At 40.6% G+C, this 23,977-nt stretch overlaps 1 protein-coding gene across 3 annotated transcripts in view; it reads right to left on the reverse strand.

Moving 5' to 3' along the window:
* Nucleotides 1-2,344: 2,344 nt before the first annotated feature.
* The window catches only part of PHF21B (PHD finger protein 21B), a 118,627-nt gene continuing 96,994 nt past the window's right edge, over nucleotides 2,345-23,977 (reverse strand). For 2 of the 3 annotated variants that reach the window (XM_073650055.1, XM_073650057.1), the window contains exons 7-13: nucleotides 19,985-20,061; nucleotides 16,900-16,951; nucleotides 13,867-13,889; nucleotides 11,490-11,648; nucleotides 10,790-10,862; nucleotides 10,366-10,469; nucleotides 2,345-5,257 (exon numbers count right to left, since the gene is read on the reverse strand). In XM_073650055.1, the coding sequence (XP_073506156.1) occupies nucleotides 5,033-5,257; nucleotides 10,366-10,469; nucleotides 10,790-10,862; nucleotides 11,490-11,648; nucleotides 13,867-13,889; nucleotides 16,900-16,951; nucleotides 19,985-20,061 (713 nt within the window). In that variant the 3' untranslated portion in view covers nucleotides 2,345-5,032. The remainder of the gene's footprint in view (nucleotides 5,258-10,365; nucleotides 10,470-10,789; nucleotides 10,863-11,489; nucleotides 11,649-13,866; nucleotides 13,890-16,899; nucleotides 16,952-19,984; nucleotides 20,062-23,977) is intronic. The other variant, XM_073650056.1, reaches the window with a different exon arrangement.

Raw genomic sequence — 23,977 nt, forward strand, 5'->3', positions numbered from 1 at the left:
GAGTTCTTCAAAATAAGAAATTGGTTTCCAAGGCTTCACTTAATCTCAGGAGGTTGAGAACGACTGAATACGATACTAGTGACGTAACTGAGGCCTATAGTGTGACTTCTGGCTAATGGGTCTTAATGCAAAATCTATAAAAGGGCCCTCACTTATCATAAACTATTTATAGGGGTCTTTGGAACTTCATTAGACACCTGAACCCAGTGGGACTTTACCTATGCATCCCCTATAGGTGAGACCCTGAGGCAGCTCTTACAACTCAGTGGTACAGTAGGGGGGCTGTACACTTTCGACAGAGTATCCAAAGCATTAGGAACATATGACCCACATCCTAATTCTTATCTTCTTCCACCACCTTAAGTCCCACCATCATAAGTATGTCCTACACCACCACTACCCATCTAGAAATAACAAGCTCTTTAGCATTGCTGGTCACAAAAATCTATAAAGTTTGTAAGCCCCGAGTAATAAGTAGTCTTTCTTTTCCCTGGGGCAAACATCCAGAGCAGCTACTTGTTGATGCACCCCACTAACACCCAACATGAAGGGGTTGACCAAAAGGGTTGACCCTTTTGTTAAAAGGGTCTACTGATCCTAAGCTGTTCACTGGATGTCCCTGCTGAGGATCTTAACAATTGTCTCTAATCTTTTGATGAACCAGACAAGTTTGATTTCCCTGCAGTGCCTCCAGAGGAGAAATTAAGTATTACATGTTTTTTTTTAATTGAAATGAATGGGCTAATGCGTGTTTTGGTGGTAGAGCTGTACTTCGCGTGACGCTGTGTTCTGCCTCTGTACGGCGCTGTATTCTTTCTTCTGGCACATAAAGGTATAATGGACCATTACATTGAAATTATATCATCACAAACACCATTAAATTGTCAATCAATTTTTAATGCATCATAGAGAAGTAAAACTACATCGGAATATTTAGGACGAACACTTTTTATTTATTTATTTTTTTTATCTATGCACACTAAATGGACTGTCCCTTTAAATTAAAACAAAATAAATAATACTACTTTTAACAGTCCAATACATTTTCTCCATACATCCGCTCACATATTATTTTTATTTATTTTTATTTTTTTCCTATCTGCACGTCGTCAATTGTATTCAAGAAGAAAAATAACTTAAAAAACCCTTTAAACCTAAAAAACTACATTGCAAGCCGTATCTGAATGCGGAAATCGGCATTAAAACAACCAATGTATAGCAACTTGTGTTGTTTTTTTTTTTTATGTTTTTTTTTTTTTAAAGTCAAGTTTGTTTTTAATTTTTGTTCATCAGTAAAAGAATAGAAAATCTTGGTCAACCCATGGTTAAGTGTATTAAAATAGATTTGTATAGTACTGCACAGTTTCTCCCGGAGTTGTGAGAATGGTGGTCAACCCCCTTTTTATTATTTTTTTTTGTAAGACATTCACAACCGTGTGATATGCAGATGTACAGCGGAGCTGCCTGGTTTGATGTAGGTTTTTTTTTTTTTTTTTTTTTTTTTTTAAATAATGCAAAAATTTTCTCAATATGAGATTAGTGTGATATGTTATAAAGCAGCCTATGTTGAAGCATGTATCTCAAAATCCATAAAAAAAAAATATTTTACACGTCGAAATGAGCAAAGAACCCGAGTACAAATGTACATACCACATTATAAACCACATTATATAAAAGAAAAAGAAAAAATAAAAAAAATAAAAAAAAAACAACCTCTAACACTGGTAAGTAACAGCCAACTTTTCGACTATAGCTTGGGTAAGTAAAATAAATGGTAAAATTGTATTAAAATACCATTTTTTTTAAAGGTGCTGTTGATATGTAATATAAGGTATCATATTTTTTTGTCTTAATGAAGGGAACACCACATTCAATTTCCAGTTGATATAAAAACATTGGTGTGTGTATTTTAGATCCAAAAAAAGTTATAAAAAGTTGACCAGAATATAACTTTTTTTCCATTAACAGTGCCAGATTGTGTTTTGGCATTGCAGCTCAGCTTTATTGAAATGAATAGGACTAAGCTGTAATACCAAATATGACAAGAGGTGTCACTGTTTTGGGAGCAAGCAGCCAAGTTTTTCTAATACAGGATCAATCACTTGGGCTTAGTGGATCACTGTCGTATCAGGAAGACTAGCTAATGAAATTAATAGATTAAGTCATTGTTATTTTTTCTTCGAAGCTGAGTTTTAAAAAATAATATCTCCCCTGAGCCCATTTCCCCATGTACAGCGGGTGAAATAAGTATTGAACGCGTCACCAGTTTTCTAAGTAAATCCATTTCTAAAGGTGCTATTGACATGAAATTCTCACCAGATGTTGGTAATAACAACCCATCCAATCTACACAGGCAAAGAAATTAAACCATAGACGTTCATAAATTATGTTATGTGTAATAATGAGAAATGATACAGGGAAAAAGTATTGAACACATGAAGAAAGAGAGAGGTGCAAAAAGCCCTGGAAAGCCATGACACCAGCTGATATCTATCAGTAATTAGAAAGCAATCCTGCCACTTAGTGAAAAATAATATCAGCTGATCAACTGAAGGCCTATAAAGAGGTGTCTCATTACCAAGGTGCCACACAAGAAACATCTCATGATGGGTATAATCAGCGAGCAGTCTCAAGACCTTTGCAACCTTATTGTTGAAAAACATACTGATATCATTGATTACAGAAGAATTTCTAAACTACTGAAGGCTCCAGTGAGCTCTGATGGAGCCATAATCCAAAAGTGGAAAGGACATAATTTCACCATAAGCCGACCATGACCAGGTGTTCCCCGCAAGATTTCAGACAGAGAAGTGAAAAGTATTATCAGAAGAGCTGTCTAGGAGCCAAGGACCACCTGTGGAGAGCTACAGAAAGACCTGAACTCAGCAGGTACAATTGTTTTAAAAAAGCTATAAGTAATGCACTCACCCTCCATGGCCTGTATGCACACTCATCACGCAAGACTCAACTGCTGAACCAAAAGCATGTTCAAGAGCGTTTAAAGTTTGCGCAACAACATTTAGACACGCCTGTGAAATACTGGGAGAATATAGTCTGGTCAGATGAGGCCAAAATTGAACTCTTTGCCATAATACACACCATGTTTGGAGGCCAAAAGGCACTGCATATCACCACAAAAACACCATACCAACAGTGAAGTTTGAAGGTGGGAACATCATAGTGTGGGGCTGTTTTCCAGCATACCGCACTGACAAACTTCACATAATTAAGGAAGGATGAATGGAAAAATGTACAGAGACATTCTTGATAAAAAATCTGCTGCCATCTTTCAGGATGATAAGGATGAAACAAGGATGGACATTTTAGCAAGACAATACTCCCAAACACACGGCTAAGGAAACTCTCAGAGAAAGAAAATAACGCTGCTGAAAACGCAGAGCCAATCACCTGACCTGAATCCAATAGAAAATGTATAGCAAGAACTACAACTCAGAGTTCATAGAAGGAGCCCTTCAGGATGTGAAGAGCGTTTGTGTAGAAGAATGGGTCAAAATCACATCTGAGCAATGCCTGAGACTAGTTTCTCCATACAGGCTCCTTGAAACTGTCATTAACAACAAAGGCTTTTGTACGAACTAGTTCAGTAAGCGTGTTCTATACTTTTTCTCTGTCTCATTTCTCATTATTACACATAACTTAATTTATGGACATCTATGGTTTGATTTCTTGTGGATTGGATGTGTTGTTGCCGACATCTGGTGAGAATTTCATGTCAATGGCATTTTCAGAAATATATTTACTTAGAAAATTGGTGACGCGTCCAATGCTTATTTCACCCAATGTATATACTAACTTTTAAAAAAATCATGAATTAAAAAAAACAAAAAAAAAACATGATATATCAGATATGAGAAACTCCACTTGAGGCAGTTTTTTTTTTCCTGTACCATATAGCAGATACTTCTGCAAGCATAAAATAAAAAAACGCATATTGTTCCTTTCACATTACATATTTTACAATAAAAATGCAGTACAAAAAGGTTAAGTTTTTTTTGGCATATTGTCTGTACTGGCAAAAATAAAAATAAAAAAATGAAAATAAAAAAAAATATTTATAAAAAAAAATATTATTTTTTTTTATTATTTTTTTTTTGTAACCAAAGTGTAAATTAACTGAGTTACCCACTTTATCACCTTTTTTTGGGAAAAAAATAAAGAAAAATGAGAAAATCTCAATGAGAAAATACATCAATAGCAAAATAAGTACAAAGAACCTGCGAAAAAAAATGAAGGCGTCGTACAGTCGTACTTTGTTCAATAGTTCGGCACGCGTATACACAAGCATAAGCATGAAAATATTTCAATGTCCCACTAGAAATGCTAAGTTTATACAATTTTTTTTATAACCTTAAATATAGCTGCAGACCTTGACGGTAATAATACTGGGAAAAATAAAAAAATAAAAAAATAAAAAAAAATAATAAATAAAAAAAAATCAGCATTTGTTTGAAGGCTCTGAGTAATTACTAACATCCTTTCCGATAGCCCCATCAAAAAATAAACCTGAATATGTGCGGCAGATTTGATTTGAAAAGGGTTAGAAATAGTCCAAAAATTATCCCCCCCCCCAAAAAAAAAATGTTAAGTTCTTTTTTTTTTCTGATTTGTTCACTTTTTTCCAAAATAAGAGTTATGATTCCCCTTCGTCCTATAACTCTACGATATTTCAAACCTCTCCCCAAAATAAATGAAAGGATAATTTTTAAGCAGACTGTCCGTCTTTATGGTCGTTAATTTGGCCTTTTTAAAAAAGTTTAATTTTTTTTTTTTTTCTCTCTTTTTTTTTTAAGGCCATAGTAAAAATGAAATGAAAAAAAAAAAAATCCTCGCTGAAGATGTCAGCACGTGCCGCGGAAATCACTGCCATGGCCGCCTTGTTTGTCCATTGCGAGTCTTTTTTTTCTTTGTACATCGATGATGCTTGTGTACTTGTAGAAAAAAAAAAACACTCAAAAACAGACTGTTCCTTCTTGGCGAAATTTGCTTAAAGTTATTGTTCCATCTGCCCGTGTCAATTGTTACTCTGTGACTGCTGCAGGCCTTTGTGAATGGTAGGGGTGGCAGATGAAGGTTTGATCCAGGGGACTGTCAGCAACGAAGCGGTGGCGGTGGTCGTCATGGTAACCTGAAGCATCTGTTCGCTCTGAATCAGTCTAATGAGAGTTTTCAGACGTTCCAAAGATGACTGAGTTCCTCTCTGCTGGGCCAGTAGGCTATTCTTTAGCTCTAAGCATTTCTGTCACATGGGGAAAGAATAAAATATGATGGTTATATTGAAAAACGGCTCTTTGCATGAATGGCTAACACACAACAAAAAATGTAAAAAATCCCTCATTGGCCTCGCTCTAGTAAATATTATACTGTATCCATGGGTCTGGTCATTGAACAGGATCCATCTACTTCTCTGTCTTCAGAAGTCCGATTTTTTTTTTTCATTTTTATTTTATTATTTTTTATTTATTTTTATTTTTAGTTTTTTTTTTAATTACATGATTCATTTTCATCAGCCATAAAACAATTATCAATACGAAACATAAAAATAATCAATATAATAATACCAAACCCAGTCCACCCAGATAGAAGGGGGATGGAATATAAAAAAAAATAAGTAAAATACTTTTTCCCCTCTTTTTATCTTTCTTCCTTGTTTATCTATATATATAATTGTCTTATCCCGTCTGTCTGTTTGTCTGTCTGTCTGTCCAGGAAATCCCGCGTCGCTCATTGGTCCGGCAGCGGCCAATCAGCGCCGCGGGATTTCAGAAAAAAGATGGCGGCCGTTAGCGGCTCATCTGCGGGACGGAGCTCAGCGGCGTTGCAGCCGGGAGATGAGCACCGCGAGGCGCTCATGTCCCGGCCGGTAGCTGCGGAAGGACCGCCGGCGTCGCTGACATCCATGCGGAAGGGAGGACCGGGGAGCGGCGCTGCAGGTCGGGATACGTCTGCTGCGAGCGCCCGCTCATGTCCCAGGTTCTCGCAGCGGAAGTAGCCGCACAGGCAGCGCCGCTCCCCGGTCCTCACCAAGACGATTCGATGATTGGTCGCGGTCTTTGGACCCGACCAATCACTGATCTTACCGCAAAAGTTAAATACCGCTGTGCTGATTGGTCGCGGACGCTGCCCGCGACCAATCACCGATTTGGGCGCCAAATTTAAATATCGGCCGCGACCAATCAGCACAGTAGTGGTTAACTTTAGCCGCAAGATCAGTGATTGGTTGCGGGCCAAGACCGCGACCAATCAACGATTTGTGCGGCACATTTAAATAGCGGCCGCGACCAATTGGATGTCAGCGCCGCTCCCCGGTTCTCCCTTCACACCCTTGCCGCATGGATGTCAGCGGCGCTGCCTGTGCGGATACTTCCGCTGCGAGAACCCGGGACATGAGCGGGCGCTCGCAGCAGAAGTATCCCGACCCGCAGCGCCGCTCCCCGGTCCTCCCTTCACACCCTAGGCTCTGATGTCCCCACAGTATCCGCATGGTGTTACAAAGATCCGGACATTTGTGTTAAAAATCGCTGATTGGTAGCTGGCGATGCCCGCGACCAATCACCGATTTGGGCGCCAAATTTAAATATCGGCCGCGACCAATCACCGATCTTGGCTCCACATTTAAACACCTCTGTACTGATTGGTCGCGGCCGTTATTTAAATGTTGCGCCCAAATCGGTGACTGGTCGCGGGCAGCCGCCGCGACCAATCAGCAAAGTGGTGTTTAACTTTAGCGCCAAGATCACTGATTGGTCGTGTGCGGAGAGCGCGACCAATCAGCGAATCGTATTGGTGAGGAGCGGAATCGTATTAGTGAGGACCGGGGAGCGCCGCTGCCTGTGCGGATACTTCCACTGCGCGAAGCCTGGAGATGAGCGACTGCTCGCAGCAGAAGTATCCCAACCCGCAGCGCCGCTCCCCGGTCCTCCCTTCACACCCTAGCCGCTGATGTCCCCACAGTATCCGCATGGTGTTACAAAGGTCCGGACATTTGTGTTAAAAATCGCTGATTGGCCGCTGGCGCTGCCCGCGACCAAACACCGATTTGGGCGCCAAATTTAAATATCGGCCGCGACCAATCACCGATCTTGGCTCCACATTTAAACACCGCTGTACTGATTGGTCGCGGCCGTTATTTAAATGTTGCGCCCAAATCGGTGACTGGTCGCGGGCAGCCGCCGCGACCAATCAGCAAAGCGGTGTTTAACTTTAGCGCCAAGATCACTGATTGGTCGTGTGCGGAGAGCGCGACCAATCAGTGAATCGTATTGGTGAGGAGCGGGGAGCGGAATCGTATTAGTGAGGACCGGGGAACGCCGCTGCCTGTGCGGATACTTCCACTGCGCGAAGCCTGGAGATGAGCGACTGCTCGCAGCAGAAGTATCCCAACCCGCAGCGCCGTTCCCCGGTCCTCCCTTCACACCCTAGCCGCTGATGTCCCCACAGTATCCGCATGGTGTTACAAAGGTCCGGACATTTGTGTTAAAAATCGCTGATTGGCCGCTGGCGCTGCCCGCGACCAAACACCGATTTGGGCGCCAAATTTAAATATCGGCCGCGACCAATCACCGATCTTGGCTCCACATTTAAACACCGCTGTACTGATTGGTCGCGGCCGTTATTTAAATGTTGCGCCCAAATCGGTGACTGGTCGCGGGCAGCCGCCGCGACCAATCAGCAAAGCGGTGTTTAACTTTAGCGCCAAGATCACTGATTGGTCGTGTGCGGAGAGCGCGACCAATCAGTGAATCGTATTGGTGAGGAGCGGGGAGCGGAATCGTATTAGTGAGGACCGGGGAACGCCGCTGCCTGTGCGGATACTTCCACTGCGCGAAGCCTGGAGATGAGCGACTGCTCGCAGCAGAAGTATCCCAACCCGCAGCGCCGTTCCCCGGTCCTCCCTTCACACCCTAGCCGCTGATGTCCCCACAGTATCCGCATGGTGTTACAAAGGTCCGGACATTTGTGTTAAAAATCGCTGATTGGCCGCTGGCGCTGCCCGCGACCAAACACCGATTTGGGCGCCAAATTTAAATATCGGCCGCGACCAATCACCGATCTTGCCGCCACATTTAAACACTGCTGTGCTAATTGGTCGCGGACGCCAGCCGCGACCAATCAGCGAGCTTGGCGCCAAATTGAAACAACGCTCTGCTGATTGGTCGCGGACGCCAGACGCGTCCAATCAGCGAGATTGGCGCCAAATTTAAACAACGCTCTGCTGATTGATCGCGGTCGCTGGCCGAGATCTATCAGCAGTATTGGCGCAAAATTTAAACAACGCTCTGCTGATTGGTCGCGGCCGTCAGCCGCGACCAATCAGCGATTTTGGGGCCAAATTTAAACCCCGCTCTGCATCGCTCTGCTGATTGGTCGCGGTCGCCGGCCGCGACCAATCAGCAGTATTGTCGCCAAATTTAAACACCTCTTTGCTGATTGGTCGCGGTCACGACTAATCAGCGATTTTGGTGCCAAATTTAAACACGCTCTCCATTCCTCACTAACACGGCTCGCTGATTGGTCGCGGCCGCCGCCCGCGACCAATCAGCGATTTTGGCGCCAAATTTAAACACCGCTCTGCTGATTGGTCGCGGCCACCATCCGCGACCAATCAGCGATTTTCGCACCAAATTTAAACACCGCTCTGCTGATTGGTCGCGGCCGGCGACCAATCAGCGATTTTGGTGCCAAATTTAAACCCCGCTCTGTATCGCTCTGCTGATTGGTCGCGATCGGCGGCCGCGACCAATCAGCAGTATTGGCGCCAAATTTAAACACCGCTCTGCTGATTGGTCGCGACTAATCAGCGATTTTGGTGCCAAATTTAAACACGCTCTCCAGTCCTCACTAACACGGCTCGCAGATTGGTCGCGGACGCCGCCCGCGACCAATCACCGATATTGCCGCCAAATTTAAACACCGCTTTGCTGATTGGTCGCGGTTGCCTAACGCGACCAATCAGCGATTTGGGCGCCAAATTTAAACGCCGCTCTGCTAATTGCGCCCCGTCGGCCGCATACCTATTCTAGAATACCCGATGCGTTCGAATCGGGCCACCATCTAGTTAAATTATATTTTACTTTGTCTGCTATGAAAAAAAATGATACATCCCAAATTATCCAAAATTCAGTTCTTCTAGGTTGACTTGCATGGTCAGGGATTTTGTCGTATTATAGCCAAGTGTATGAGCAACCAATTAAACCCAACGGGTGATAATGATCATCATTTTCGTATGTAGGTTGAAACATGGTTATTAACTCAAACAGCTGTGTAGAAGGCATAAAACTGGGTGAGGAACAGCCAAACTCTGCCACAAAGGTGAGGTTGTGAAAGATAGTTTCATGTCACACCATGGGAAGACTGAGCTAAGCAACCAGACACAAGGTAGTTATACTTCATCAGCCGGGTATCTCCCAGGCAAAGATTTCAATACGGACTGGGGGGGGGTTCAAGATGTGCTATTCAAGCTATTTTGAAGAAGTGGCAATAAGTGGGCAACGTTGAGGACTATAGACGCTGTGGTTGGCCAAGGAAACTTAGTGCAGCAGATGAAAGACACATCTTAATTAACTCAACTTTTATTATGTAAAAATATATAATAATATATAATAAAGGATAAAAAAAATTCCAGTGATCAGTTGTAATCTCTGATGGAACCTGGCAACAATCATTCAATTTTTCTGTAGGACCACCATCAGAGAAACAAAAAATTACAGAACATCCACTGAAATCAATGAGTTGTCCATGTAATTAAAGGACGTGCCAGGTCCTCCAGTAAGACAAATGTTATTTGTAACATCTGTGGCTAACTAATGGGGGTCTTAAATGAGGGACCCCTGTCTATTATCTCAAAATCCTCTAAATGCGGAATTATCAAGGACAGGGCCGACGTCAGCACTCGGCGCACCCGGGCAAGTGCTGGGGCCCTGAGCAGGCAGGGGGCCCACTCGCGGTCGGTGGCCAGTATTCTGTATGGAGCATTATATGGGGGCCAGTTTTCCATATGGAGCATTATATGGTGGCCAGTATTCCGTATGGAGCATTATATGGGGGCCAGTATTCCGTATGGAGCATTTTATGGCGGCCAGTATACTGTATGGAGCGATTTGCCGGTTTCTGAGCTATTGTGGAATTTACAATAGATATCGCTCATGTAATGTAAGAAGTGAAATCTTCGGCATTGTACTATATATATATATTTCTCTGTGGTATCTGTGCATCTTGAATCATGGTATGTGTTAAAGGGGCTCACTGAGGCTCTTTCTCCTGGGGGCCAGAAAAACCTGGAGCCGGCCCTGATCTAGGACATAGTCCTATTCTTGATGAGTAATATATCAGTAGATGAGCACTGACCTTTATAGCATTGTTCAGAAGTCTCTCTTGATCTTCAAGCTGTCTCTGTTCATGTTTTAATTCGTTGCCTTTCTTCAATAGTTTTCTCTTCTCCTCCTCTTTCACTGTAAAACAAGAAAAAGGAGTCAATTAGGGGGTAAAATCTGTCTATATTGGGGTAATGGGCTGGCAAATATATGGAGAATAAGGTCAATATTGACCATATTAATCTTATATCTGTGGTTTCCAACCTGAAGCTCTACACGTATTGCAAAACTTAGACCCCTTTCATGCCCCGGATTGTCTTTGCCTCGTCGTTTGCTGTGAAGCCACAGATATGAGACTACTTCATTAGTAAAAAGTCGTTGCATATAGATGACTGTGACAATATCCATGTCTTTTGGAACTTCAGTTTTTAATTTAGCCATAACAGAATGGTCCCCACCTGATTTATGTGTCACATAAGACTGGACAATAGCGAGGGCCCCACTCCATGGCACCGGTTCCTTCTTTAATACCTATAAGTAAATAAGAAAAAAAATGGACTTAGGTTAGATAATTACATTTTTGGAATCCAAACATTGGACTATAAAGTAAAACAAAAATTAAAAATATTGAAAATTTTATTGTCAATTGTAAGGACCAATGTTGGCGTTATGAAGCTACCTCAAAGGGTCAAAGAAGCTTCAAAATTGGCAAACTTCAAGCTTGTGTCAAGACAGAAGAGTCAACTCATACTTGTCAATGCAATTGGTTTTGAAAAACTGTTTTGTTGGCACATGCCAGTGACCAACTATGGATTTTTGTGCAGGTGAAACTCATAGTTTCTCTTTGAGGAGCAACCTCATTGTTGAACCATGGAGGGATGTAGTAGTCAAGCAGTTCCCAGGGCACACAATGCCTCTGTAATCTTCATCGAAGATCCTTGTGTGGCCTTTTGGCTCGGAAAAGTCAAACAATGCCGCAGACCTTCTCCATTCGAAGAGTGCTTGTAAATATCCAATTTTATTGAATATTTTCAGGCAATTTTACGTATCGTAACCATTGAAACTTGAGATGTCATCGACAGGACAAAACAAAAAGGTCTGGGTAGTGTAAATGAAAAATTTTATGGACATTGGACACCAATTTTGAGTTCTTCTCACCTTCTGTTGGCACTTTGGACACATCCAGACTCCTTTGGGTGCTATTTTCACTGGTGAAACTAAGCAGTCTAAATGGTAAGCTCTCGGGCACGTTCCACACCGTTGTAAATTGTTACCCCGTTTGCACGCTGAACAGTGTTCGTCATGAATTATCTCATCCTGAAAAAGGAAAACAAAAACATTGACCTGCGAATTAATGATTGTCTCAGTCACTCAATGACCTTTCCATTAACAATAGTGACCACATTCTTTGGTCATCCATGTTTAGGTCCAAAAAATTAATAAGAAAATTAGATGGTCCCCAAATTTTGAAAGGGGAAATAAAAAGCAGATATTAAAGAAACTCTTCTCAAAGGGGCTAGCAATGTGAACCCATACAAGACTTTTTCATCTACAGGTCACCCCAACCTTCTACAATGGATGCCAAGACTGTGGAAGTAAAACAAGGAGTATCAAGCCCTCCAAACACCAAGAAGATTGTGACAGATGGGTCATGGTGGACGTAGCCCAATCATAAACCGCATGGTCAATTTCGGGAAGCTCCAAAGTGATAAAATTATGTAATTTATTTTATTTTTATTTTTTGCTTTGGGTGTGAAATGCTAATGAGTGTAGAACATTAGTTGTTGAGTTAATGCCAGATTATGTATCACAAAACAGAAATGTAAAATATAAACTGATAATATGAAGAAAAATTTGTTTGAAAAGACATACGTATCAATGACCCTGTGAAATGGATTTTTTTTACAATTTTGCATGCAAAAAAAATTCCCTGAATTCATAAAATTTCCATCTGGATCTCAGATTTAAAAGAGTAGCTTGGCAATGTGGTGCCCTTATGAGATGTTCCCTTTGATAATTTTGTAGGGTGTGTAGTCTTTAGGTTTCACGCTACCCTCCAACACATGGCTGTCACGGGTGTATCAGAGGTGACAGGCAGTCGCCCTGCAGTTGGTTGCAGGAGATCTCTACATTTGGCATTACAGACATCTTCTTAGATGAGAGGCTGTCTCTAGGACCTAGCGGCTACCTCCCTCTGGCTGATTAGCCTTCTGGCCTGGGTGTATAAATACCTGGTGTGTCTGAGAGGGAGGTGCCGGCGATATTAATTTCTACTTGTGAAGGCTTAGCAAGAGCAGTACCTTGTCCTCTCTGGAGCTTGAGGCCGAGTGAGCATTGGTCTGCAGTCGTCTAAAGCTAAGCATTCTCTCCCTGTTTGTCTACCCTTGTTGTCTATAGAGTTTAGTGAGATCGACTAGTGCTCATCCTCCTTTCCCTAGCCTTAGCCATACACCAGGGAAAGCCAGGGCGAGGCACGTGTGCGCCGATTGGTGAGGAGCCAATATAGGGACGGTAGTTGAGACAGGGTGACACTAGACCAGACTAAGATCTCTCCACTCCCTCCTTTCCCTAGTGTCTGGGCTCCCTTTCCCTCTTCCCTCTGTGTTCACTAAGTCTTTCCCACACCTGGCGTGACAATGGCTCGCCCTTCTGGGATAGCCACAACTTCTCCAACCTTGAATGAAAGCTTGGGTGAAAGTCGTTTTCACTCCTTGGGACAAAATGTTTCCCTAAGAGTGCAGTCAGACGGCCATATAAATCGGAGAGATCGTAATGCGGTGCACAGGCTGGCCGGCGGCTCTCCCGACCCAAGCAGGACAGCTTCATGTACTTTTATGAAGTTGCCACACTTGGCTCAGGAGAACCACCGACCACTCCATTCACGCCAGTCCGATCTATTCAGCATTCGATTTATATGGCCGTTTGATTGCACCCTAACACTTACTAGTAAGAGAGAAAATATGGGTCATGAGTGGCCTTTTGGATGAAGAGGATCAAGCAATGCCATGAACCTTCTCGATTTGGAGAGAGCTTGCAATAAATTACAGAGGAAACCATATTTCTAGGATATTCTTGGGCCATTTTATGGTGCATAGAACTGTTGTTGAAAACAATCAAACTTGAAATATTCTAGACAGAACAAAAGGTGGGTAGCCCAGAAGAAAATTTCTTGATCCTTTTGGCTCAGAGAATTTTGCAGGCCCCTCTCTTTTAGAAATGGGCTTTATCGTAGACAACATCTTAGTGCACTTTTTATGCAACCTGTTCATGTTTTATTTAATCTTAATCTAAAGCCGGAATGAGGAATGTTTGAGACATGGTGTTAATTTAGGGCCTAAGATTATCAGCCATATTAAATTTTGAATTTTTGCTCCGAGTACATTACTGTGGAAGATCTGGTTTATCTAAAATGTGAATCACTCTCCAGACTCCTTAAATTTAGCTCGGAATATGAAGTAGAATGACAATATGGCTACATTTTCCATTGAGTTACATGGTTTAATGTTGTGATGAAAGAAGCGCCATGCTGACATACCTTCCAATAGGAATCCGAAATTGCTAGCACATAAAGAAGGGCAGAAATAGGTTAGTGGTCAAAATTATTAATATAAATGCAGTAAATTAGGATGGGTGTGCACATACAAGAAAATCTGATAAATATTAATCATGGTGGGATTAGTCTTTTATCTGTTCGTGCCACATGAGAAATTTGTCCAAATGTGATATGGAAACTGGATGCCCCCAGAAGAAGCCCGAGGAGAAGGCGAAACCCGAGGTCAAACTTATGGACCAGCGTACAAAGTCTTTGCAATATGTTATTCCCTTTATTCGATAAGTGATTCTTAACTCTTTTTTATGAGTATTAATAAATACAATTCCTCATTATTGAGAGTCCATAGGATCTGCACTATTTATGTCCATTACCCAGCAGGTAACCGATTTCGAGACTCCTGAAGGAAGCCGAATCTGAAGGGCGGTAACTGCTAGAAAGACAACTGGGCCAAGTTGTGGACATACAGATGTCTTACATGTCATACTCACAAAGGAATAAACATATCTAATTGCAATAATTTTCTGGGAGAAATACTTCATTTTCTGCAAAAGGGTGTCAACACTTTTGACCATGACTGTATATTTCCCTTCCATAAAAAAGTATTATTGCTGAGACCCCCAACGATCCTTAAAACAGGAGGTCCAAATTCCCCAATGTAAATAAAGTGTTACTGAGCATCTGCGACCACCACTCTTTTGTACATTTTTTTACAGGAGAAGGTTGCACCTGCTCACTAAGGCTTCATTCACGCAGAGTACATTGGGATCCCCATTCTTGTGATTGATGGTGGCCCCAGTGATTGAACTCTGAGGGGTCATCATGCATTTATCCCAGATTTATGATTAGGTGATGTATGTTGTTTATGGGACAACCAGAAGGATCATGTTAACCCTTTAAAGACAAAGAAAATGAGCAATTGCCAGGGCAAATGAGCCAGTCTGCCGAATTTAACCTGCCCCAATCCCGAAAACTCTGGGAGAGTCACTGATAGAGTGAATTCACACGTTGGTTTTTCATGGTCTCAGTACTACCCATACCAACCATGAGTCTCCTGACTCGAATATACAGTCTCATGAGACTGAGTTTGGGTCAATAGACCCGTGGGTGGTACGGGCATTGTGGTCTCTACTTGGGCTGTAATTTTCGGCACATTATGCACTAATGAGGACCTTTCTTCTGAGTAATGCCATAGAGGACTGTACAAGGTCATTCCTCAGAACACACGAGGTGTTGACTTTCGATGACATTCAACTGCTAATATAAATTACCTGAAAATATCCTCTTTTCTGATTAGCAACTAATCAATTTGCTCACAGAAAATAGCTCGAGGCACATTAATCATAGATCTCAGCCCTAAGTTGAGGCTCCTAATAACTCAAGGATATTAGTTAATAAAACCCAATAGCCTGTTTTATGTTCGCTAGAAAAACTGTTATGAGATCTGTCATCCAAACGGTGAGATGATGGAGGATCTACAAGGTGCTCTGAGATTAGTGGTGGTCCTGATAAATCCACAGAATCCATAGTTGAGCGTGAAAACATCCCGATGATGTCCACACGATAAAAATCATTTTCTCGGGATAGTTTGGAGGGAGAGTTAAATATTTAATAGGGTTGAGCAAAAAGGTTTGCTTCACCCTTGTTTGGCATCAAGTCCAGTCCAACCCAGGGCAGTCTTCACTTCTGCGGCCGGAATCCTGGACAACTCCAGAGTCAGACATTGCAGACATGCCAAAAGTATAAAAAATAAGGACTGCCCTGGCTCCGCTGCCACAGAGAACTGGACTGGACACAAACTTTTTTGCCCAACTCTATTATTTAATGTGGCCACCTTAAATGGGTTGTCCGACTTTAGTCTACAAGACATTTGAATCCTCACATTAACTTGTAAGGATTATCCGAAATCAGCAGAGGGACTGGCGGACTTGTAACGAAAGTATGTGATATGCATACATGCAGTCACATGCCAACTAGATGTGTGTGGCCTCACTCAATCCAAGTGTATTGAGTAAGGCCGGACACGTCTAGTCGGAATGTGGCTGGAAGTATGCAAATTGCAAACTTGTGGTCACGAGCTCCTCGAACCTTGTGCTAGCACTGGAGAATCCTCAGTGACCATGATGTGAGAATTCACAAGTCCCTAAAACCGGACAACCCCTTTAAAGGAGTTCTTTTACTTTTGACAACCCTTTTTTGCTCGATGTTCCCTTTCCCTGAAGATAAGCTAATTTCTCGTAGTCCCATTGCATGTGATTTGTGATCAAACCCAACAGTGAGTGTTCAATTATCACCTCCAAAGGTGACATGCATCGTTACACTGTTCCCATTGAGCATCCATGTGATGGACGACCATGCTGAGTCCTCCAAGAAACACTCTTGCACAAGACGACTACGATAAACCCTGGTCATTACATGGCCCTAGACAACATAATCTTTGGGTCTTTTTATCCTAAATTTTCAAAGCTCCTACAGAAATGAATAGAGAGACCAATGGATGAGCTGCCACCCTTCCATCCCATGAAAGAGCATGCCAAGAAGCCTCGTTGTTCAAGCAGACATGGGGACAAGCAGTGGGACCCCATCTAGAAGACATTTATGGCATGTAAGACCTCCTAATCTGATTCCTCTGTTGGTGACCCTTTTTGGGAAGGGGTGAGAGGACTTTTATGAAGGGAGACACTGACCAATAATGTATCAACAAGGCCAGTGTATGGGGAGGGCAAAAGGGGCAAATCCCCTGTGGTCTACATGATCCACAGGCTTTTACTTCCATAATTTTGGGAATATATGAAGGTGCTATTTGGGCACCATGTGGTACTCTTATTTGGGCACTTTATGGTACTTTTTGACAAATAATGATGCAATATGAAATCTATGGTCACGGCATAGTCACTGTATGGTCCCATTATTTTTTACCCTCTGATACATGACCTGCAAAGAAGGAAAAACTGGAACTGTGGTGATGCCAACTACACATACTTTTTAACGGGACATATATAGCAGGTGGCAACTTACCTTTCCCTGATAAGAACGGGTTACTCAAATAGTTTGAAGCAAGGCGTTTCCGCTGAAGACACAATAAGAGCGCCATGAGACACAGAGACAAAGACATCTGGCATTTGACTCAATAACTAATTCCAACAAATATATTATTAATCGTTTAAGACACATAATAATAAAAAAAAATCTTAGAAAAGCAAAAATAATGAAATAAAATTATTTTAAAGTAGAGCCTATCCCTTATCTAGTTTCCATTTATCACACTCGAGACTTTTTCAGAAAATATTTACAGGTAAACAAAATTTTGGTAAAAAAGAAAAATTTTAAAAATTAAAAAAAAAAATGACCAAAGAAGCATTCCTTCGAAAGTCGCGAGAATTTACATTTTTAGACCTCATTCACAAAGCGCAGTATGGGTGCATCCAAAATGAGAAGTGAATTAAAAAATGGAGAAGAAATAAAGAAATGTATAAAAAATAAACTTATATATTTATGAATTGAATATAAAAGCCTAAAAGTTAAAAAACTAGAAAATGTAAACTTTATTGTGTGAAGGAGGCCTAAGCATGCATGCACATGTGCCCGTTTGGTCACATTATTTAGGAAATTTTCTAGCTGTTTTTTTAAAAAAATATTCACTTTTTAATTCTTTTGCTTTTTCATTCCATTTTACAAAAAAAAACACTGCAAAATTTTGTCAAAGATTGCACAACTTATACATAAAAAAAACATAGCAAACCGGTGTAAATGACACAATCCTCCTTATCTCACGACTTCTTGCTAAATATATACTGTTATACTATGGTATATGGGATTTTTGATACAGGTTTGCTGTTTTTTTTTATTTACAATACATGTATGCAGGCTCGGACTGGACAGCCGGAGAACAGGAGAATCCTCCGGTAGGCAGCCCCTGTGAAGGATTTCTATTGAGTATTGCTATTACACTTGATTCACAATTTGCAGAAAATGTATAATCTAATCATTCAGTAAATCAGCTAGCCAAATTAATATTACATAGAAGCAGAAGTAAATTTGTGTACTAGGGTCAGGTTATTTTTGCATGTAGCTGAACAGTGGGCCCCAAAATTCAGTTACTGGTGGGCCTTTGTCCGACACTGCATGTATGTATATACAGTAGCACTATGTAGTATAGAACAGCAAAAAAGAGTTGGGCAGCTGAACCAGGGCAGTCTTCTCAGGCATCTTGGCACTTTTGTGATTTAGTAGGCCCTTCAAAGTCATGATGTAGTGGAGAGATGCACATCATGAAGTCACAAGGCCTTGTAATAGGGGTGAGCGGACCCGAACTCAACTGTCCGGTGCTAAACGCAGAACACTGACTTTCCTTGGAAGTCCGTTGAAATGTTCGGAGTTCCGGGGGAAGAGAGAGAGAAAGAGAGATAATTTTTCAGTTCAAAAGTCCTGGCCCCATTTTTTTTCAATGGGGTTTGGGATCGGCTTCAAATTTGGCTACAGTTCTAGTACCCGAACAGAACTTTGGAATAAAGTTCGGGTTGGGTACCAGAACCCGAACTTCCACAGATCCGCTCATTCCTACCTAGTTTAACGTAAGTGAAGTCTGCCCTGGACCGGCTGCCATGGAAAACCAGATTGATCTCCGGAACTTCGCATCTCAAATCTTTTTGTTCAACTCTGTTGAGAAAGGTTTAATTTTTCATGTTTTTCTTTGTTTTATTTTTGTTTTGTTTATTCTTTGCAAAGAGTTGGAAAACGAAGTATAGGATTTTTTCATTTTACTTTCTTTTGCTTTTTTTGCTTTTTCTTTACAGTTTTTACAAAGTTTTTAAGTTTAATATGGTGGATTCAGATTTTTTTATATTTAGTTTTCAAGACTAAGCTGCATGCCCGAGTTTGATCTGATATTCGGATCGCACTCGGCCATGCAAGACAATGAGTCCATGGAAACCATCGGACTGCGCTCGGATGACATCACGGACTGACAGAATGGAAATTTTTCTTGTCCATCTTCTCCTCATCCGAGAAAATTGGATCACACTTATGGTAGTAGCATAATTGGCCCGATTCTCTCGGATGAGAGAAAATACAGTGATGTGACCCTAGCCTAAATGATTTGGATGGGAAAAAAAAAACATTAAAAAAAATGACCGAACTTTTTTATCTTTTTAAATATTTCAGGGGAAAAAAAACAAATAAATTACTGAACTCAGTAAGATTTGTTAATTTTTTTTTCAATTATTTGTGACTGAATTTATGTGATTTTTTTTCATTTATTTATTTTTTTTAAATGTTTTGGGAAAAAAAAAATTACTGAACTTATGGAATTTGTTATTTTTTTCATTTTTAATTTTTTTTGGGTGGAAAAAAAAACACAAAAAAATGACTCAACTAAATGGGATTTTAAAAGTTTTTGATATGAAGAAAATAGAAACACAACAATTTTTTTTTTAAACTACATTTTTTTTAAATGTTTTTGAAAAATAAAAACTGCAAAAAAAAAAAAAACCTGACCTAACGGCCTAGCGGTAGAAAAAGTTGAGTATTGTAGTGTCAGAGCTCGGTCTATATCTATGGAATATAAGGAAATCATCTCTATTTCCTTGGTAATGTCTCCAGACCCCTCGCTGTCGGCTCAGCACTTCTCGCTGCTTACTCATCAATGATTTTATGTTTTTTTTTAGTGCACACAAGTTTTGATCCTCCGTCCCTTCTGATAGAAATGTTCAATCTGATTATTCAGCATTTCAAGGGGGGTAAAATTGCTGTGTGCGGTAATCCTTCTGGTACGGAATATAAACTACGTTGAACATTATACATCATAGCTGACTGTCACAAAACACAAAGCAATTACATTGGCTTCCATTCATTTGCCAATTTATTTTCCAAATGTCAAAAGTCTGTGTCCCCCTCCCCCGTTTTTTCTTTTGCTCGGGGCTCTGAATATGCATGAGCGCATCATACAATCCATTTCCCTCCCCACCCCCCACTATTCCGTCACCGGACGAGGATTCTACTGAATAACTGAATACATTTCTTATATTCACCCCCACCCCCCTCGATTTAAGTGAACTGGGATGTGTAAAGTTTTTATTGTTATGATGGTAGAGGTCGACCATACCTCTGGTTCCAGGAGGCCACTGTAGGCCGGATTGGCCGTACTTCTCCTTTTCCTCTCGTGACGTTTGCTTTGGATCTCTGTAACCGTGGAAACACATTTACATTAGTATTCTCTATAAGAAGTCAAGGGCAGGGATAGATGTTACACTTCTTGGTAATAAATGCGATGCTTTGAAGGAAAAAAAGAAGTTGAAGTGGAGTGAAATGTGGCCGGATCGGGTCAGCGTTAAATTGAAAATAGTAGAAGAGGTACCGTGTAGAGAAGAGCAGCTTATAATTCATACAAGTAAAAGAGAAAAGACAAGAAAAACACAAATAGAAAAGAAAACAAAAAAAGACAAGAAAAACCTAAATAGAAAGGAAAACAAATAAAAAAAGACAAGAAAAACAGAAATAGAAAGGAAAGCAAATAAAAAAAACAAAAAAATACAAATAGAAAGGAAAGCAAATACAAAAGACAAGAAAAACATAAATAGAAAGGAAAGCAAATACAAAAAGACAAGAAAAACATAAATAGAAAAGAAAACAAATACAAAAAGACAAGAAAAGCATAAACAGAAAAGAAAACAAATAAAAAAAGACAAGAAAAGCAGAAATAGAAAGGAAAGCAAATAAAAAAGACAAGAAAAACAAGTAGAAAGGAAAGCAAATACAAAAAGACAAGAAAAACATAAACAGAAAAGAAAACAAATAAAAAAGACAAGAAAAACAGAAATAGAAAGGAAAGAAAATACAAAAAGATAAGAAAAACATGAATAGAAAAGAAAACAAATACAAAAAGACAAGAAAAACAAGTAGAAAGGAAAGCAAATACAAAAAGACAAGAAAAACATAAATAGAAAAGAAAACAAATACAAAAAGACAAGAAAAACATAAATAGAAAGGAAAGCAAATAAAAAAGACGAGAGAAACATAAATAGAAAAGAAAACAAATAGAAAATACAATGAAAACATAAATAAAAAAGGAAGCAAATGAAAAATACGATCAATACATAGATAAAAAAGAAGCAAATTAAAAATACCATTAGGTAAAAAAAAGAAACAATTAAAAAGTATACTAAAAATAACTAAAAAGGCGAAACAGAAATTCAGTAACAACAGATGAAAAAGAAGTAAATAAAAAGTACACTAAAAAAATAAATAAAAAGGGACAAAAAAAGGAATTCAATGAAAACAGATAAAAAAAGAAGTAAATAAAAAGTACACTCAAAATGAACTAAAAATGGCAAAAAAATTAATTAAATAAAAATGTACATAAAAAAGAAGCAAATAAAAAGTACAATAAACCTATAGATAAAATGAAAAAATGTATAGTTTGTCAACCTAGTAGGCATTTTTCTAGGATGTGCATATAGGTGAAGCTACTTCTATGGGTTATTCGGAAGCAAGGGTCACAATGACCCTTAGGACTCATGTAAAATGTATACCTCCTGAAGCACCAAAGGTAAAACTTGTATATGGGGCACATAAAGCAGGATATACATATAAGATGGATGGTGATATGTCATCATGAATTGGAAGAGGCTAAGATGGTAAGAATGTCACCACAAGCAGGACCCTGTTACCACCTACTATGTTACTTGAGTGCAGTAACGATATTCAGGTCTGGCCTAAACATAAGGAATGTGCCCAGAGCTGTTGTCACTTCCCTTCCCCCACTCTTTATATCAGCTTCGACATAATCCAATAGAAGGGAACAAAGAGGAGAACGCTCCATCTTCCACACCGCTCTATCATCACATACCATGTACCATACAAAATACCAGTGTCATGGGTTTACCACAAGAGAGAGGGGCAAGAAAACCAAGGTGTCTGATTTCATGTACTCCTGCACTGATTAGAAGCACTTCACTAACATGTTAAAAAGTGCAGGTTTCTGCTAGCAGTGCAGGGGTTAATCTGTTCAGTTGAGATCTCCTGGAGCTTTCCTGCTTTGATGGTCTCAGCTGTTCAGTGTTGGCCACTCCCCTCTGATATATATACTGGCCTCTTGCAATCAGAGATTACCAGTGTTAGTTCATACCGCCTGGTTATGGAGTTGGAGGTGTTGGTTGTTGGAGGTGGCGTTTGGAGAGTTGTTCAGAAGACTGTTTCTTGGTGTTTGTCTGTGTGCACGTCCTCATCATCTATTTGTTTTCTCCTTCCTTAACTCCCCGGTGTTCCGCTCTGTTGTTTGTAAGTGCATATTTGTATGATTTGTATTTTCATTTAACCTTGTCTGTCTTCCCTTGTTTGTCAGGTTGGTGTATTCTTATACATTACTACTCCCCACTTCCTTGGGTGGGGTTAGGGGACAGATAAGGGTTGATTCAGGAACTCAGCAAGGCACATGGCCCCAGTATCTTCACCATCAGAAGTAAACTGGGGAGCAGAGAGAGACTAGGGCATCCTCTAGCTTGAGGGATAGGGAAGGAGCCTCTAGCCCCAGGAAATCCTGCTACAGTGCCGTGACAACCAGTCCTTCTTATGTGACAGAAAGGCCTTCGGGCCCCCTCATAACATCCCAAGGACATCAGTTATTTATGCACCCCCTATAGCTACGCCCCTGTCCGCAAGTAATCACTGTGATAAAGCCTCATGATTTCATATACGGAAAATGAAAAAAAAAGTTGAACCCTCAGCAAAAAATTCTAAATGAGCAAATGCATCAAACCTGTAACGAATGCGGGAAGGGATTGATATATGCGTATACATTATGCTAATGAAATGGAGCGTTGTAAAGAGTGTATTATAGCCGGAGATTGTGGCATGTATCGGCTGTATTAGGAGAACATAGTGGTAAAGAGCTACTAATGGAAATGCTGGATAATTTTTATTACGATGGGAAGGCAGATGTCACTTTGCAGCTGCCGCTGGAGGAATGCGCTGGGAGTTAATACCATTTACTGCAGATTAACGCGTTTCGCGTTTTTCTTTTTTTCTTCTTCGTGTTTTCTTTTTAGTTTGAAGAGTATCGTTCATTAAAAGTGTGTAAAGTTGTCATTAATGGCTCCCCAGGTAATGATCCGCGCTGTCTCTCGCTCTGTCTGCAGCAGATGGGGAATGGCATTAGCCATTTACAGGTATCTGCTGCGTCCTAGATGACTTTTCTCCTGTGTCTAGATACTCAGCGATACATCTAGTATTGGATTTACATCTCAGGACGCTGACAGCTAAGCTTATCTGATTTCTTAGACTCCGACCATTAGGAAGGCCACACATTACACATGTCGCAAGCATCAGTGCGCTACATCTGTTGACTTAAAGGGGATTTTTTTATTTTTCAAAAATGGCCCATCATTGTGAAAATAAAATATATCATACTTATATTATTGATCTATCCTTTTCTAGCACCTCTCACATCCCCCGCTGGTCTTCCATGCTTCCTCTTCCTGCCTCATGAGCATATGGCCACAGTGATGACATATTGGTCACATCGCCAGTCTTTACATCCTGTTCCTGTCTTACATACATGTGACTGTTACAGCCAATCACTGGGCACCACTGCGGTCAGTGATTGGCTGCAGCTGTCACATGTCTGTTCACCTAGAAGAGGAAGCCCAAAAAACAGTTGAGGACTCAGGCAGCCCTGGAAGATGAGTGTCAGAGAATTTGTAAGGTGAGTATGTTTTTTAAGTGGTCTTCAACCCCTTTAACTCCTTTAACATTTGTCACTTTAGCACATGTTCTTCAGATACCTGAATAAGAATGTCTGGCTATACAGTAAAATATATTCTACTCTAGTATGACTGTCCATATCTCTTTTAACCAGGTCTCGGAAAGCTGCATGATATCCATGTTAGGATTTGTGATGGTGGTCAGATACTTGCCAACAGTCCCAGATTTGGTGGGACTGTCATGATTTAAGAAAAAAAAAAAGATCCAGCAAATTTTGGGATGTCCCGATCTGAAAAGGGGTTGGGTTTACATAAACCCTACCCATAAAAGGGAGGTACTGGGTGGAGTTGGAGGTGACACTAGGTGAAATTGGGCAGACTAAAATGTCCCTAAATTG

The sequence above is a fragment of the Phyllobates terribilis genome, unplaced genomic scaffold (assembly GCF_046119375.1).
Source record: "Phyllobates terribilis strain yellow unplaced genomic scaffold, ASM4611937v1 Scaffold_10__3_contigs__length_209671492, whole genome shotgun sequence".
In the NCBI taxonomy this organism is placed as follows: domain Eukaryota; kingdom Metazoa; phylum Chordata; class Amphibia; order Anura; family Dendrobatidae; genus Phyllobates; species Phyllobates terribilis.